Below are 16,968 nucleotides of genomic sequence, written 5' to 3' on the forward strand. Positions count from 1 at the left end.
AGAGTTTACAATCTAAATAGAGAACAGATGATGGGAGGGAAAACCAAAGCACAGAGCGGTAAAGTGACTTGTCCAAGATCACATAGCATATCAGTGGATGAGCCAGGACTAGAAAAGACAGTTACCTTTCATAACTGTCGTTCTTTGAGATGTGTTGCTCATATCCATTCCATTCTAGGTGCGTGCACACCCAAGTACACAGCTGTTGGAGACTTTTTCTTAGCAGTATCTGTAGGGTTGGCTGTGGTGCCTCCCCTTGAGTGTCGTGCTCATGTGTTGGTATATTAGGCGCCACCGACCCTATGCCCTCTTGGTTCCTTCTTGCCGACAATTCCAACAGAGGGGTAGGAGTGTGGGTAATAGAATGGACATGAGCAACACATTGAAGGATAGATAGTTATGAAAGGTAACTTTTTTCCTACGAATGCTTGCTCATGTCAATTCCATTCTAGGTGATTCACAAGCAGTATCTACAGAGGTAGGCTCAGGGTTCAGTTTTGCAGCTTGCAGTACTGCTCTGCCAAAGCCAGCATCAACCCAGGCCTGGGACATAAACGCATGGACAGACAACCAGGTGGCTGCCCTGCAGATGTCTTGGATAGGCATCTGGGCCAGAAAAGTTGCCGAAGAAGCCTGAGCCCCGGTGGAGTGGGTGGTGACAATCGCTGGGGGCGGCACCTTCACTTGATCACAGCGGAAGGGAATGCAGGCGGTGATTCAAGAAGAAATTCTTTGGGCAGATACAGGGTGTCTTTCATCCTGTCAGCCACCACAACAAACAATTACATAGACTTATGGAAGGGCTTGGTTCGCTTGATGTAGAAGGCTAGCACACTCTTAATGTCCAAGGCATGCAGTCTACATTCCTCCTCTGACTACTATTAACTATGTACAGATTAGGTAGAACAAAAGACTATGAAGAACTGCTAATGCTCTTGCTAAAGGCAAGACAAGGCACTCCAACCCACCATCACGGGTGGTAAGAAGGAACTGAGAGGGCATAGGATCGGCGGCGCCTAATATACCGACACATGAGCATGGCACTCAAAGGGGCGCCACAGCCAGCCCTACGGATACCACTAAGACAAAAGTCTCTGATAACTGTGCATGTGGACACGCACACACCTAGAATGGAATCGACCTGAGCAAGCACTCGAAAAAGAACCAGGTTTCCTAGGGCCACAGTCCAGTGCCCTGTGAACGAAACCACACTGCTTCATGAGTTTGAGCTTCAACCAATTAACATGTGATTTATAAAAGAAAAGAAATGCCACTAAATTTATAAGACAAGTGTTCAGATTTATTTGGAAATTCACAGTTTCTAATGGCACTACAGCTCTGTAGTTACATATTCTTGTTCCACAATGTTGTATGCTGCACTCAGATAGTATAAACATTTTTTCTTCATTCTTGTTTGGAGCTTTTTCCAATTACATGTTCTATAAATCAGATCCATGTGCTCTGAATGGCTAATTGTGCAGACCGACTGAAAAAGTACATCACTTTAAAGTATTTATAAACTAACATGAAAGCAGCAAAAACAAAGGCTTTAAATAAGTCACATTACATACAATACCCAGAAAAGGCATTCGATCTGTTTAAAAAAGGGTACCACTAAAAGTGCTTAATAAGTTAACTTAGTTTTACAACATGAACCTATAACTCCTTTCAAAAAGGAATAACCTTTTGTCCCATTCACTCAGCTACACATTCATAACATTTTATGCAGTCACACATTCTATTTTATCCAAATATACAATCATGGTCAAAATAAAAAACACTCAGATATGAAAGTACCAAAACATACACACACACACACACACACTGCACATGTGTTAGCCAATACAAAAGCAAACTTTATGGAAATATCCACTTTTAAATAGACTTGAGCTGTTAGACTTCATCAAGGCTTGGCAAACTCACTTTCATTTGTCATGTGCACTTGTACCCAGCACTGGTTAGGATAGTTATATCTTCAGCTGTACCTAGTCACCCTTACATTTCTCCTTGTAGATAGGCCCCAATTTCCAAATTCTTAGAACAGAAAACAGAGTGACCAAAATAAAGCATCAATCCTTTTTGGTTAAATATTGTAACAGAGAATTCCGAAAGTCGGTCTGGGAAACAAAGGCATGTTTGTCAGTATGAGATCCTTCACATACAGCGAGTGTTACTGTACAGCTGTCATTAATGTAACGCGTCTAAATAAAATACACATCTGAAATTGATTAAAAATGCAATTAATGGCATTACAATTCCTTCTAACAAGATATTTTCCCCAAGTGAGTTTTCAAAACTGAGATCTAATCAGCAAGTCTACCATGTTAGTATTTCTACAGTATCCAGCCCACATTACTGAGTCCAGCTGAACGCCAACACGTCCTTTTACAGCACTGTAGTGTTGCATCCTCAAAAAAGCGAGAGAAGTTACAAAAGAAATCAAATGACAGTTTTATCTTTCTCCCTCTTCCAGTGGCATTATAAATAGACAAAAGGCACATAAATACGGGAAGGTGCAAGAAATAGGAACAAAGCTAAAGGAAGAGGATTAAGCTTTTATCCCTATTCCACCCAACAAACAGGGCTTCAACAATCTTTGCCCCAGTAATTGTGAAAAAAGTTTTATAAAACGATCCCTCCCACCCCCAAGCTGTCCACATAGGAAGTCGTCAGCCTTGTAAAGCTGAAACTCATAACCAAGATTGACACAATCCCATCTATTTAAAAAAGGCAGAAACCATAATTTCTGAATACTTTCCAGTTAGTTCATCTCTTCTCCCACCACTCTCTTACAAGATACAGACTGTTCTCAGATGAACAAAAAAATCTCCTGTATGAGAAGTTCAACTAGTTTTAGATTTGTCCAGAAACTGCTGTGACACCAAGTGTTCCTACTGTTATATCCTTGTTTCCTTTGATTATGTCATGCAGGCTTGGCATTGACCCTGTCTTAGTCTGTATTAGAGTTTTTATGAACTTCCCTTGGTCTGGAACCTTAGACCTCCTTCGTTTTAAAGCCCTCTTCTCAGTTTTTGTCTTTTGGGTCTGTCCATTGCACAGAGTTGTGCATGCTGAAATGCCACAAAAATAGGATTCCTCAGATTGTGATGAGGTTTCTGAGCTTCCTTCAGATGGCGGACCTTTATATGAGGAGTGATATACCTCTCCAATATTAGAGAAATCTCTCTGGTTCGTAAAGGGTTTCCTTCCTTTTATTTCCCCATTGGCTAATGGATGCAGAGGCTCTGATGCTGGTTTGATAGTCTCAATCTTTTCACTTTTATATTTGCAACGTTTCTTCTAAAGCAGAAAAAGGGGAAACAATTAGATTGTGCAACACAAACAGGAAATAATATCAAGTATGAATACTGGTAGGTCATACATAGGCTTGGCAGAACTCTTGTAATTGATAGCTAATACCGATGTTTATTTTTAAGCATTTTTAAATTTTTATTTAAATTTTCACAGTTGCAGTAAATTATGGGGGAGGGGTCAGAATTATTTAATGATTGTAGATGCTGAAATTCAAAAAGTTAAAGCTTTAACTGTTAAAACAAACTATCAACATCACATGGCGAAATACAAAAAGTAAATACCTTTAAATCAAACTGAAGTTCTCCGGCAGCATTTTTCTTACTATGCCTATCTGTAAATTTTTATTATCATTGATGTAAATGTTTATCAGCAGCTTGTGTGTGTATGGTGAAGTCAGTATTTACTGACATTTACCAATAAAAACCTAATTCTTTCAAGCCTGATTGTAGGTAAGTGACCAACAAAAGCACCATCTACTGGTAGTATTTTCAAAACACTTTTCTTGCAAAAACTGGAAGGAAGCTACTATACCTTTTTTTCTGGTGAAAACTTCAGAGGTTCTACAATGTAGAAGTCATCTGGATCCACTATAAGACAAGAAAGGCTACATATGAAAGGACAATAACATTTAACTGAAACCACAGACGCTAATTTCTAAAACCATGAAACTATATAAGAGATCTCATTCCTCATCCCAAGGACTATTACTCTGCTTTCCATGCATACATCTTAATACTATGGATTAGATATTAACAAGATGCATGTGCATGGAAAGTAAACTCATCAAAATGTTCAGTATAAAGTTTTATCTCCAGAGTAGCTAATTTCTACCCAATTATATAATTTTGCAACTGCAGATCTCATTTGAGGGATTAGGCCATAAGCAAGATTTGCAGAATATATTTTCAGAGGGAAGAGAGGGGAGTGTTCAAGGACCCTGTATTTGGGGCAGATTTAAGCATTTCTTTATTAAATAAAAGTGCTTTTTTTTTGGCTTCCTTGCACAGTTCTCCTTAGAAGTTCACTGATCATCTTCCGAACAAGCTCAGTATTAAACAAACTTGCTTGTGCTGAAAGACCACATAACTAAAGATTCATCTGCAGAAATATTTTGGAAAAGGTTACATCACAAATAAGAGTTAATGCTACATAACAAAAAGCCTGTCTATAGCAGGATATAATTGGAGGCATCGCAATGTGTACCTAGGGCTGTAAGAAACAGACTGACACGTCAGCAGCATACCATGTCTTCAGAATTTTTATTATCACACTTCCAAGAACAAAGGTGTAGAACACCAAACACGTAGGATATTAGTAAAGAAAGTAATTTGGGTGTTAGGTGGTCTCCATAACTACACTTTTGAAATTCACTCACTTTTTTGTGTGTGGTTTCTTTTGGCTTACACAGGTAGAAAAAAAATCTGAAGTGATTTTGCTCATACCATAAGCACAAAGGGGAAAAAAAAGCATAACTTCTTGGTTAATTAGCAATTAGCAGCACTTCATTTATTTTAGTAGGGCGCTGATCTGAGGAAATTGGATTCCATTTTCCTTTAACATGAAAGCTGGAAAAAAGATTTCATCTGAGAAAGAGGCAAAGTCACTAGTGAATTTGGATGCCTTAATATTTTGGTCACTCAGTTTGTGCCACTTTAAGACAAGTGTTCAGCACCACCGAGTTATGATCTTTTAAAATGGTCTCAAGTTGGGCCCCCAAAACATTGAGGGAAATGTTTTCGGAACCTAAACTCCTTCAGGGTTGTTACAAAAATCAACGTATTATAGAATGCTATATTTTATATTGGATTTATTTTTTTCAGATACACACACAAACTGTAAACATGCCAGTGCATAGAGAGTTGTGGATACTGACAGGTGTAAATTAAAGTTAAGGTCAACATTCTGTCAGGCTCAGGTTTTTCCTTCCAGAGTTCCTCTTAGCTCATAACTAAGCCATATTATTCTAATTCCCCCTGCTTCTAGAGTGCTAACAAGTGAAGATGCATGATCTGGGGAAGGGATCCTCCAAAAATAGCAACATACCAGCAGATTCCACAGCTAGGGGCAGATGATATTAGCCCCTTAAAGACAGTGACCCCAAATTTAGGAGATAAGAAGTGTAAATCTAACTACAGCAGAGTCCTTGGTATTTAATATTATATTATTGAACTTATTAAAAAAACACGTTTACAATATTTTTGCTTGCCATTGCCGGTGGGGAGTAAAGGAGGGGTTTGTAAATGTATACTTAATGTCAAGGGTCTCCAAAAGAATGGAAATAACACTCTTATTTTTGTGTATACATTGCTGTATAACAGACTAAAAGGCTAGCTAGCAAAGCCATGCATAAAGGGAGTTCAAGTTTACTAGAAACACCAAGAGATTAAAATTAATCAATAGCAATCTCTCAGAACATTACCTTTTTTGAATTTAGTATCCCCCAGTTTATATAAACTCAACCAGATGCCTGATTTAACACCACACATTCTTCTGTGCAGAGTATGGAGTACTGCAAGTGCACATTTCTGATGAAGTATGGATTGAATGGGACCTGCTGTGTACTAACTTATTTAGGACCTTACATTTAGGCTCACATTTCAGAAAATCTTGAACTTCGAGAAAAAAATTAAGCTTCCACCATAGCATTTAGGCACTAGGTATAACAATACTCAAATTCAAGTTGTCTATAATTACGCACAGGTTTTATATAGGAGGTTAGTTTACATACTCTGTGCCCTCATTTCGTTTACAAATATTTGGCAATATTCTTTGAACAACAATTCGTTTTTCAATGTTGACAATACTAGTTTCTTAAGACTCCCAAATGAACCTAGTTTCTTAAGACTCCCAAACATAAAGGTGCTCTCCATTTAATTTAGAGTAAGAATTCAGCTCTGTAATGACGGATTTCTACCCCCACTTGATTATTTTCAAGGCTTGGTGATTGCCTAGTGGACTCTGATTTACTCCTGAAGCAGGAAGTAGTTTCCACACAGGTTCATGTACACTAAAATGGGGGATTTAAAAAAAAAAAAAAAAAAAAAGACTGGAAATATAGTTGCTGGCCAATATCTATGCTGATGTAGAAAAACGAACAAATGAGAATTTTTTTTAACTAGTCTGGTATCAGAGTATCCCCTCGCTACCAAAAATGGAAATCCAACTCAATGTTAATCTAGAACAGCAAAAACGTAAGTAGTATATTTCAGGGTTTACAGGAAAAAAATGTTCCATGACTGCCTTAAAGAATAGGCTTGTCTACTTCTGAAAGTCCAAATTCAGCTGTGAAACTCATGCCAAAAAGGTTTCTCTCTCTCTCTCCCCCCCCTCCTTTTTTTTTTTGGTAAAGCATGCAGCATTCCTTCTATTTCTTTTTAAAAGTTCCAAGATTAAGGAGTTAATTTTTTGGCTTGCTGAGGAGTCTTATGTTAAAGTGAGCATATAGTGCAGTAGTATCAAATAGCACTCTGACCCCCGCTTTCTAGCTAAACAAGGTCAGGCCAATGGATTACTGTGCTAGAGGCTTCAAACGGTGCATGCGCTCAGTCAGTTTTGAACTAATGCCCCAAATGTACAAAGGTGGAGGAGATATTAAAACCAAAGTCCTGCCTATTTATCTTTATAGATATCAAAGTATTTCTGTAAGAGTGTTAGACCCTGTGTCTAAACCAAATTCCAACTTTATTACATTTTGCCCATCTAAAGTTTCCCTGCAGTTTCAATGGCTTGCTATTCTCCTCTTTCCTAAATAGTCTGTTTTGCATTACTGTTTGCTTTTAAAATATTAAAAATAAAGTGCTTTTACTCCTGAGGTGGCTGACCTTGTGTAGTTGGCATTTTGTTTGTTTGTAAAACGTTCTAAGATTTCTATTTCAAATGAAAGCTTCTGTTAATTCCACTGTAGTAACCCTAAATGATTTTGATTTTCTGCACTCAACTCAGAGACCTTTTATAAATTTCTGTTTTAGAGACTATAAAAAAAACACTGAACTACTTCAATTCAGAATTTCCCAGTGTACACAGTGATAGACTTCAGTAGTGTACAACAAGTAGAGTGCTTCTGGATTACCTTTTTTGAAACTGGTTTACAAACTACATGATCATACATCTACAATGCATTACTCATATGGTACAGACTTTACAACCACCACTAGGAGGAATTAGCTGTACATGAAACATACCTTCTTTGCTAGTTAGTTGAAAAGATTGGGACCTGACAAGTGGAAAAGAAGTTCTTCTTTTCAGATTCATATCATCATAGGAGGAAAAACATCTGTAATGACAAAAAACACAATAAAGTTCCATTTCCCAGAGTACTCTTGGGAGACACTAACTTCCCCCATTACCACTCCTTATATTTTTGTAACCCGCACACCTCCTGGGTGTGGTGATCTGTCTCATCTCATGGCACCAAGACCACTGACAGAGAGATCGATCAATGAGTCTGCTCTACAGCCTTAGTTAAGGGCCATGTGGCTTTTAGCTCATGCATTTAGCTCCAGACGTTCCAGGTTCGATCCCGCCCGCCTGCAACCGGACGGTCAGTGTTACACCTTCACACTGCAGCAAGCCTTCCCCATGGCAAGGTTTCCCAAAACTGCTCTGGACTTTGACTTTCTGATGGCCAAAGAAAGCTGCTGGAGAGTAAGATGCAGTGCTCTCTCCATATCCAGGATCTGATCCCATTCCTACATTAGTGATGTTAGACCCTATTGCAAATAAAAGGCACTACTTTGTATAAACTCCTTCACAGGAACTATTCTTCTATAGAAGTCTAGATGTTAAAGGGTATGCCTTTTGCTTATCAGAACCCAAACTTCTGAATGTACAGAAAACAGACTGGTATAATGAAAATGGACAAACATCATTCAACTGGATGGAAATAGAGTAAGTGAGCAACTATCAAATGCTAGATAAAGTGTAAATATAAAGTTGTAAGAATTGATTAAAATGTCAGAGATTACCTTTTGGGGCTTGGGTAGTGATTACTTTTGGGGATTTTTGAGAGGTAATCTTCATTGAACTGAGATGTATTTCTGCAACGCTGCATACAAAGCATCAAACCCAGGATGACACAGAGAACCAAAGAGATCACAAGATAGCTTTGTCGGTCAGACACCTGAAAAATAATTGGATTTTTTATTTATAAAAACTAAAGATTAAATAAGAGGAGTTTAAATACAATGGAGCTAGCAGTTACATCATGAACATGTTCAGCTTCATGTAAACTTTAATGAATAGATCAGTTTTCAAATCAACTCCAGGGATTTTTTTCCTGTTTCACTTCATAATATCCATTTCTCAAAGTTAAGTGTCTGCTATATAGCCAACAGGTCAAGTCCTGGCATTTAATATGCTGTAAGTGTATCTGCCAGTGAAGTTTGACAGCCATTAAAGCCAGTATACCCAGCATTTTCAAAGTACATTTTACAGCATTAAGATCAGATAAAAGTTCAGCTGCATTAAAGACATGTTCAAACACATTCACATTCATAAATGGCCTTAAAATATTTCCTCAATGTGCCTTTATTAGATGTTTGGCAACTGCCAGGATGTCAACAAGTAAATGCTGGCAACCAAAATGCTAAGGAAAATATAATCTAAACTATACATATAAAATGATGGGGTCTAAATTAGCTGTTACCACTCAAGAAAGATCTTGGAGTCACTGTGGATAGTTCTCTCAAAACATTCACTCAGTGTGCAGTGGCAATCAAAAAAGCAAACAGAACATTGGGAATCATTGAAAAGGGATAGATAATAAGACAGAAAATATCATATTGCCTCTATAGAAATCCATGGTATTCCCACATCTTGAATACTGTGTGCAGATGTGGTCACCCCATCTCAAAAAAAGATATATTGGAATTGGAAATGATTCAGAAAAAGTATGGAACAGCTTCCGTATTAGGAGAGATTAATAAACCTGAGACTTTTCAGCTCAGAAGAGATGACTAAGGGGGGATATGATAAGTCTATAAATCATGACTGGTGTGAAGGAAGTAAATAAAGAAGTGTTATTTACTCCTACTCGGAACACAAGAACTAGGGGCCGTCAAATGAAATTAATAGGCAGAAGGCTTAAAACAAACAATAGGAAGTATTTTTTCCACACAATTCACAGTCAACCTGTGGAACTCTTTGCCAGAGGATGTTGTGAAGGTCAAGACTATAACAGGGTTCAAAAAAAGAACTAGATAAATTCATGGAGGATAGGTCCATCAATGGCTATTAGCCAGGGTGGGCAGGGATGGTGTCCCTAGCCTCTGTTTGCCAGAAGCTGGGAATGGGTGACAGGGATCGATCAATTGATGATTATCTGTTCTGTTCATTCCCTCTAGGACAAGTGGCATTGGCCACTGTCGGAAGACAGGATATTGGGCTAGACAGCTCTTTGGTCTGACCCAGCGTGGCCGCTCTTATGTTCTTATGAATTTCATGACAACTTTGAAGAGATATTGGAGTTCACTGCCTGGATTGCAACGACTTCCCATTAACAGAAATGTACACTATTTTCTATCCTAAACAAATCTTATTTTTCAAAAATTGTAATAGAACTCATAGTAGGTTAGGTGATTTCTAAAAAGATGGAGTTATAGTTTCTCCCATGAAGAGCATATAAAAATATGTATCTGAAACCTAAATTAAGATATGTAAGAACATTTTTAATATGAAACTATCTTCTCTGAAGAAAAACTGTTCTACTCCATGGAACCTGGTTAATCTTATTTTATATAAAACCGATCTCTTAAAAGGTCACTCAACTTTAAAGGGGCATGTACCTTACCATGCCTCATCTATGTGGGAGGATTTTTTTTTTTAATATATACATATTAAAAATAGTGCTTGATTCTGAAGATCACTGGCTGACAAACTTTATTAAGCCTGCTATTATCGTACCAAAACACTGAAATCCAAGGGCATTACTTTACAATCAAAGTAACTTTCAAGGGGGAATTATTCCAGCTGGGTTGGGGTTTTTTTGGGGGGAGGGGGAAGAGCTCTAGCTCTAATTACCCTTTCCATGTTTATTTTAAAAAATGTTTTTAGAGTTTTGTGCTAAGCCATTCACACTATATTAAAAGCATAATGAGCTATTTCACAATTCCCAACCAACTGAATGCACAGCTACCTAAAGCCAAATGTCATCAGCTAATCAGAAAAAAGCAGTATGCATTTTATTTTAAACTATATTTCTTTAGATTTAAAATATAAAAAGATGCCTATCCAAGGCTCTAGACACCTTGAGACAATAAAACCCCAAAAGCATTAAAGTAATCATTTTAATAGGAACACTGCCAGCCAGCCACTTACAGAAACTCCTTTCTATTCCTTTATTGTTTTTGGAAACACTCCCAGCCCTTTCCAAACACCTTAAAAGATGTCTTTGGCAGCATGCGCAGAAATTCACCAATCTCAAGCTATTTTGGACCCTGGGGATTGAAGCAAGTTCCAGTATCTTGAAGCCTTCACAGAATGTCCTGCCTGCTGTTCCCACTCTTTAATGACAGGGATCCTGCTCAAGTGCCTCTGTTGACCACAGCTGTGGCAATATGGCCCTTGAAGACTGTTGATATTAAACAAATATCTTTGAGGGATGTTCCATGGAATTTCAACTTTTTCCTTCGGTCCATTACAGAAACTTTATATGTGGCCCAGTAATTCTACTTCACTATAATTTATGGGAATCTATAGAATAATTAATAATCCTGAATTCTTGGCAAAGATTGGAGAATAACTGTAAACGGTTATTTCCTCTCTATCTTCTTGTTCATTTGCCTTGAAGCTGAAATTAGTCTTTTATTTATCCTTAGCAGCACTATGATGAAACGGTAAACACACACTTTTCCAGTTGTCTCTATGCAGATTTAAGAATTACCACACGTACTTCTGAAAGTCCCTTTCATTCTTTTGATCCTGCAAATCAATGACTTGATACTCAATAACTACAAATGAATAGATAGTGTTGGTTTTAAGTTTAGTTATGACATTTTTATTAAATGGCTTTTAATTACTTTTGTTTTCTTTCTTTGAATCTGTTGGTATTCATCAAGACAAAGATTTAAATATTAGCTGCCTAGTCTCACTTTAGTTGGAGGCACCATGCATCAGAGTGTGAGCAACTGCTTCTCCACTTCACTTGACCAAAAGCCCTCACCATTAAGGCGTGAACTCCAGGTATTAGGTCAACCTATTACCTAATCTTCCACCCATTACTACATTCTATACTCCTCCAGCCCCCTTTCCCCATATTTCAGCAGCTATTTTATTAGCAGTCCTGCTGCAACCAAGAAACTCACACTGACTAAATACTTGGCTGGCAGCCAGAGGGGGCTGAAAGCAATGCTACCTGCATCTCCTTGCAGATTAAGTTTTACCCCTGCAAAACTCAGCCACCAACAACCCAAGAAACATTTTATACAAAGAAGTGTCTCATGCCATATTGTTAAATTCGAATTACCTCATGTTTTAGTTCAACCACAGTTCTTGACAGATTGGAAACTAGCTGTGTCATGTTGGTCAGCTGTGCTTGTAGCAGTTGGATGGCTTCTGTTTGCCGCTGATCCTGTGTTTAAAAAAAGTTGGTTTATCCCCACATAGTTCAGTATGTGGGATTCTGCTAACATGCACCATACTATTTATCAAATTATAATTCCATTTTATCCACAAAGGCAACAGACACTACATAGCCATAGGCTTATGAAAAATTCATTTACATGCTGACTAAATACAAAGAAAACACTTACAGTAGTTAGGAGATTTTATTCTATAATGCAGAAAGCTAATCTCTACACAGCACTTGAAACGGAGTAAAAGCAACATTTTAGCTGCGTCAGATTTCTGCATGAAAAGCTTTATTGAAAATCTTTAGCAGTTCTAAGACTAACTGCATCTAATAATCTTATGTAATACTATACCAATACACCCCACTATGATTTCTAACTATTCCCTTCTCTAAAGTGCATAACAAAAATGAAACCAATGTATCTTATTTATGATAAGTTCATTAAATGGGATTTAACATGTGTTCAAATAGCAGTAGTTGAAAGACTTCCAGTGAAAGTCTGAATTCAATAATACCTGTGATACGTTATTTAGAACTCTTAATTTTCCCCCTGAATTTCAACAGTTACCATAGCAATATAAATCCTGTTCCTCATAAGTCACTTGTCAAGAACTACATTTTGACAAGATGATACTTAAAATGCTTAAGGACCTAGTGGAAATAGGATGTTTAAAAAAAACCTTGTGTTTGAAGTCTAATTGCTTCGATTACCTTGCATTGCCAATTGCTCTGCAAACTACATTAGTACATTTGGGGTAGGAAGACTACTGAATCAATTTAAAGCATGCTCAAGCAGTTTCAATTTGCACCCTCTAAATATATTAAGGAAGGTACGGCATATGTAAAAAAATTACAAAAATACAAGTCTGAGGCAAAACCTTGTCTAAAGTGGCTGATATATAGGACTTCCCAGTATACTGTTTTTCATCCACCTTCCTTGTGTATTGTGCTTTCTGAAGGCATCAGTGTAGCAAACAAAACTTTTGCTTAAACTTTCTAAAAAGAAATGTGACTTTTGGACCAAGACCCAGCCTGGAAGATTTCAGCTCAAATAAGTTTCAGAAGCTTTAAATTACTGAAAGCATGGAGTTGGATTTGAAACTCTTATGCAACCATGACTATCTACAGGGGGTTCCCAGCCCCTCAAACACCTCTCACAGCATCTGTCAATTCAGTCCTTTTCAAAGTGGGGTGACCTACATTTATAAGGATTGAAAATAAGAGTCCAAAAGAAGCAAGTGATCAGGTACGGATCTGTATATAAACAAGATAAAATTTTCAAAAATGCTTATGTGATTTAGAAGCAGAAGTGCTTAAATAATTTTTTAAAATGGGACTTGGAGGCCCTTCTGGAAAATCTTATCCATCGCCTTCAGACTACTTATACCAGTCATTTATTTTTCTTGAAAAGTAAATTTAAGAAATTAAGGTGGAAGGGAAAAGAGTCTGAGCTTCCCATTAATTTACAGAAAAAGAAATCTAAAAATTAATTACAGAATAAATACAAGATGAAAAATGGGAGGACATTAAATAGAAAAATATCAAATCTGCAGCTTTTACATAACTGTTTTAGAGTAACAAAACATGACTATTTCTAAAGATTCGTGCTCAGTCCAGTCACTAAACAAAGTTTAAAAATACTGACATTGTCCTTGTAAGCTTTTACACGTTCTTGAGAATCTCTTCGTTAAGATACACTGTCACCTACTTTTAAACAGAAGCAATTCGTACCTGCTCTTCTGCTATTCTTGAAGTATTCTGAAGCTTTACTATAGTCTTATTGAAAGCCTTCTGCATTTCTTCCATTTGCTTTCGGTACCTATAAAATGAATTGGGTTCCATATTAAAGACTACAATTTCACAGACTGTCACCACAGCACCTTCCTCTATTCATCTAGTACTAACTTCCTCTCTGCTCTCGCCCACATTCTCACCAGTTTTAGGGAGAAAACCCCTCTCCTTTGAAGTTTCCCACCGTCTGGAACAACTTTGCTGTTTTCCTGTCTTTATTTGTTTAATTCTCAGATAATTTTTTAAAAACATTTTTAGGAGCCAAATTAAAGCCTATTTTAATATTAAAAGAGTTAGCAATGGGCTGTATGCCAGAAATATTTGGAGTGGGAAGGTGCTTCTGCTACTTACTGTTGGTGCTGATTAATAGTGACTCACAGGAAGCAGCATTAAATAGCACTAAGCAGAAGATTGGGGTCAGTAAGCATGGTTATGGGAGCTACAATATAATATATGGAGATATACCTATCTCATAGAACTGGAAGGGATTCTGAAAGGTCATTGAGTCCAGCCCCCTGCCTTCACTAGCAGGACCAAGTACTGATTTTGCCCCAGATCCCTAAGTGGCCCCCTCAAGGACTGAACTCACAACCCTGGGTTTAGCAGGCCAATGCTCAAACCACTGAGCTATCCCTCCCCCCTGCAGTGCATTCACCCTTCATACATTAGAGTGAATGCATTGCAAAAAGCTTTCAGTGTTGAGGCAGCAGAAAAAAGAAGCAATGCAAACATTTACAACTACAGCCTTTACTAAGAAAGGATTATGTAATTAGTGTATGACAAGAAGATTTACCAACCTTTACTCCCATACATGCATCAAAAATAACTACTATTGAATAGTTATACTAACTTCATTAAAATCTGCAGGTTGTGTTCCCCTCCCTATCCATCTCTTTTTAAAACACAAACATAGGAGTTTAACATTACTGTATTAACCAAAAGGAATTACATGCCACCATAGACTGTCACACTTAGTAAGGGAAATTACTAAGGCCTGGATGCTTCTGCAACTGACTGAAGAGGCAGCAGGATCAAATCCTACTCTGGAAGGTTTGCAGAAGGCTTAGTGCACATCCTCAGGCAATACATACACTCTTTAAAAACGGAGCACTGTGTATTCTGCAGTAGAATATAAAATTCAGTGGCAGCTTGAAATACATAGGGAAAAATTCAGATACAGAAATCTAAACTTTTGGCAGCTTCTACCAATGGTCAGTTATTGCTCAATTGTCTGAAAAAAACAAAAAAAACTTTACATTGCTGATCAGTTACTCAAATACATGTTAGCATGTTGCCTACAGATTTTTCTAATCAGCTGTGTCGTGTTAAACACATTTTAGACATGATAAAGGTAGATTTTCATAATTTATTCGGAGACTTACCTTTGACTAAGTTCTTCTAAATAGCGGCTGCTGAGAGACATGTTTACTTCCAGGGCTTTAATACGATTATTAAGTCTCATAAATACAGACTCCTTTTGATTAGATCCATGAACAAGATTTCCATTAGTATAACCTAGATCTGTGGAATTCTGCAATTCAGCATAGAAATCTGTAGCCATTCTCTGCTGTCCACCAGAAACAGGAATAGCTAGAAAAGCTTCTTCAGTTGTTTGCTCATCATATTTTATTTCAGTTGATGCAGAAGATTCTACCACAGGAGACAGTACTTGCTTCTGCATTTCTGAAGCACTCACTTTTGCTTCCCCAACATCACCTACTGTTGCCATTGTATATTCAGGCTGTGGTATAGTCTCTGTAGGTTTTGAGAGGATTTGGACAGAATCTGTGTCTCTTGTGCTGATCTCCTTGAATTCACTGACAACGTTTGTTTCAGAGACCACAGAATGTTTCTCAGAAACAGAACTCTCAGCTTTCTTTTCTGCTTCAGTATGTATCTCAACAGTATCCTCTTGGGGAATTATCTGGGAAGTTAACTGTGCTGCCTCATGTTTTGTAGGCTCCAAGGAGACCTCCATTGTAGATAATGGCTTAATTTCAGAAGTAACTTCTAAGGGGAGAGATTGAGAGACAGTCTGAGGATGACTGGGTTCCAATTCAATAGAATCTATAGTCTGGTTAGTGATATCCTCATGGAGTACACTGCTTAAGTCACTTGCAATAGTAGATCCAGGTACTCTCCCTGTAATTTCACCGTCTAGTTTCTCAGGCAGAGACTCATCTATTGAAACATTTGAAGATTCTGTTGGAACTGGTTGTGAATGCTGAATGGTAACAGAGTAATCCCCTTGCTTGCTCTCAGAAGTTTTGCTACGTTGTCGATGAACAGCTTCTGCAGCTGAACACCACTTATAGAGATATTCTGAAAAGCTAGAAATACAACAAACCGTCACCAGCTCACAGCAATAGATTTCTGTCTCAGATTCAAACCATGTTGATGTTTCTTCCTCTTGTTCATCACTAGGCAGCAGGGTCACCGTTGACTGACTTGCCTCCTCTTCATACTCTTGAACTAGCTGAACAATGGGGCTCTCCTTTGTTAATTCCAGGACTAATTGTTCCTTATCTACTTGTGGTAGCTCTGTAGTTACAAGCCTACAAACAGAAGTTAAAATAAACACAGGCTATAGATTTGTAGGATATGGTGGTAGTTGTAAAAAAAGAATGCATGAAAGTGATGCTCAGGAAAGACTAATATCAGGTAATAAATGTCAGAAATAGTATAAGCAGGAGCCATTACAATTAAATAAATCACTGATTTATCTCTACAATACATCTCAATCCTAACTTGGTTTACTTTCCCTGACTATTCCAGACATAAGCTTCTCTTGAACAAAAATTGAGAACTGTGCCAAATCACATAGTGGCTTTGTACCATGGACAAATGTCAATTTGGAGATCACTACATTTATTTTCATGTATCAGGATACATATTTTCTAGTTTTGTTCCTCAAACCAGAGACCCATAGAACAGCATATCAATTGCACAGAACCTAGTCTTCCCTATTAGAGCCAGTTCTACATGGGACTGAGTAGAGGTACCATGCAAAAATAAGGCAGAGCAGAAATCAGATCCAGAGAAACTTGACTAAGGGCTGGGAAGAAAGAGGAGGAGAAGAAATCCAGGCTTGGTTCCAAAGCAGACCTCAATTCCAAATTGTTGTAATTAAAGGACGAAGAATAAGTTGCCTAGAGTCTGATCTGAAGTGTCTATATGCCAAGGAAGTATTAAATTCCTTAATATTCAAAAATTAAAAAAAAACTCTCAACAGCCTTCCTAGCCTCCAAAATATACAAGTTTCTTTGCAACAAAAGCCAACATGACACACATGTATG

General features: G+C 37.7%; 1 protein-coding gene across 4 annotated transcripts in view; it reads right to left on the reverse strand.

Annotated features, from left to right (window-relative positions):
• Positions 1 to 1,278: 1,278 nt before the first annotated feature.
• The window catches only part of SUCO (SUN domain containing ossification factor), an 88,577-nt gene continuing 72,887 nt past the window's right edge, over positions 1,279 to 16,968 (reverse strand). For all 4 annotated transcript variants that reach the window (XM_039485505.1, XM_039485504.1, XM_039485503.1 and 1 more), the window contains 7 exons: positions 15,055 to 16,227; positions 13,613 to 13,700; positions 11,777 to 11,881; positions 8,280 to 8,434; positions 7,497 to 7,588; positions 3,847 to 3,902; positions 1,279 to 3,300 (listed from right to left, as the gene is read on the reverse strand). In XM_039485505.1, coding sequence (XP_039341439.1) covers positions 2,854 to 3,300; positions 3,847 to 3,902; positions 7,497 to 7,588; positions 8,280 to 8,434; positions 11,777 to 11,881; positions 13,613 to 13,700; positions 15,055 to 16,227 — 2,116 coding nt within the window. In that variant the 3' untranslated portion in view covers positions 1,279 to 2,853. The remainder of the gene's footprint in view (positions 3,301 to 3,846; positions 3,903 to 7,496; positions 7,589 to 8,279; positions 8,435 to 11,776; positions 11,882 to 13,612; positions 13,701 to 15,054; positions 16,228 to 16,968) is intronic.

This window comes from Mauremys reevesii, linkage group 8 (assembly GCF_016161935.1).
Source record: "Mauremys reevesii isolate NIE-2019 linkage group 8, ASM1616193v1, whole genome shotgun sequence".
NCBI classification, from domain to species: domain Eukaryota; kingdom Metazoa; phylum Chordata; order Testudines; family Geoemydidae; genus Mauremys; species Mauremys reevesii.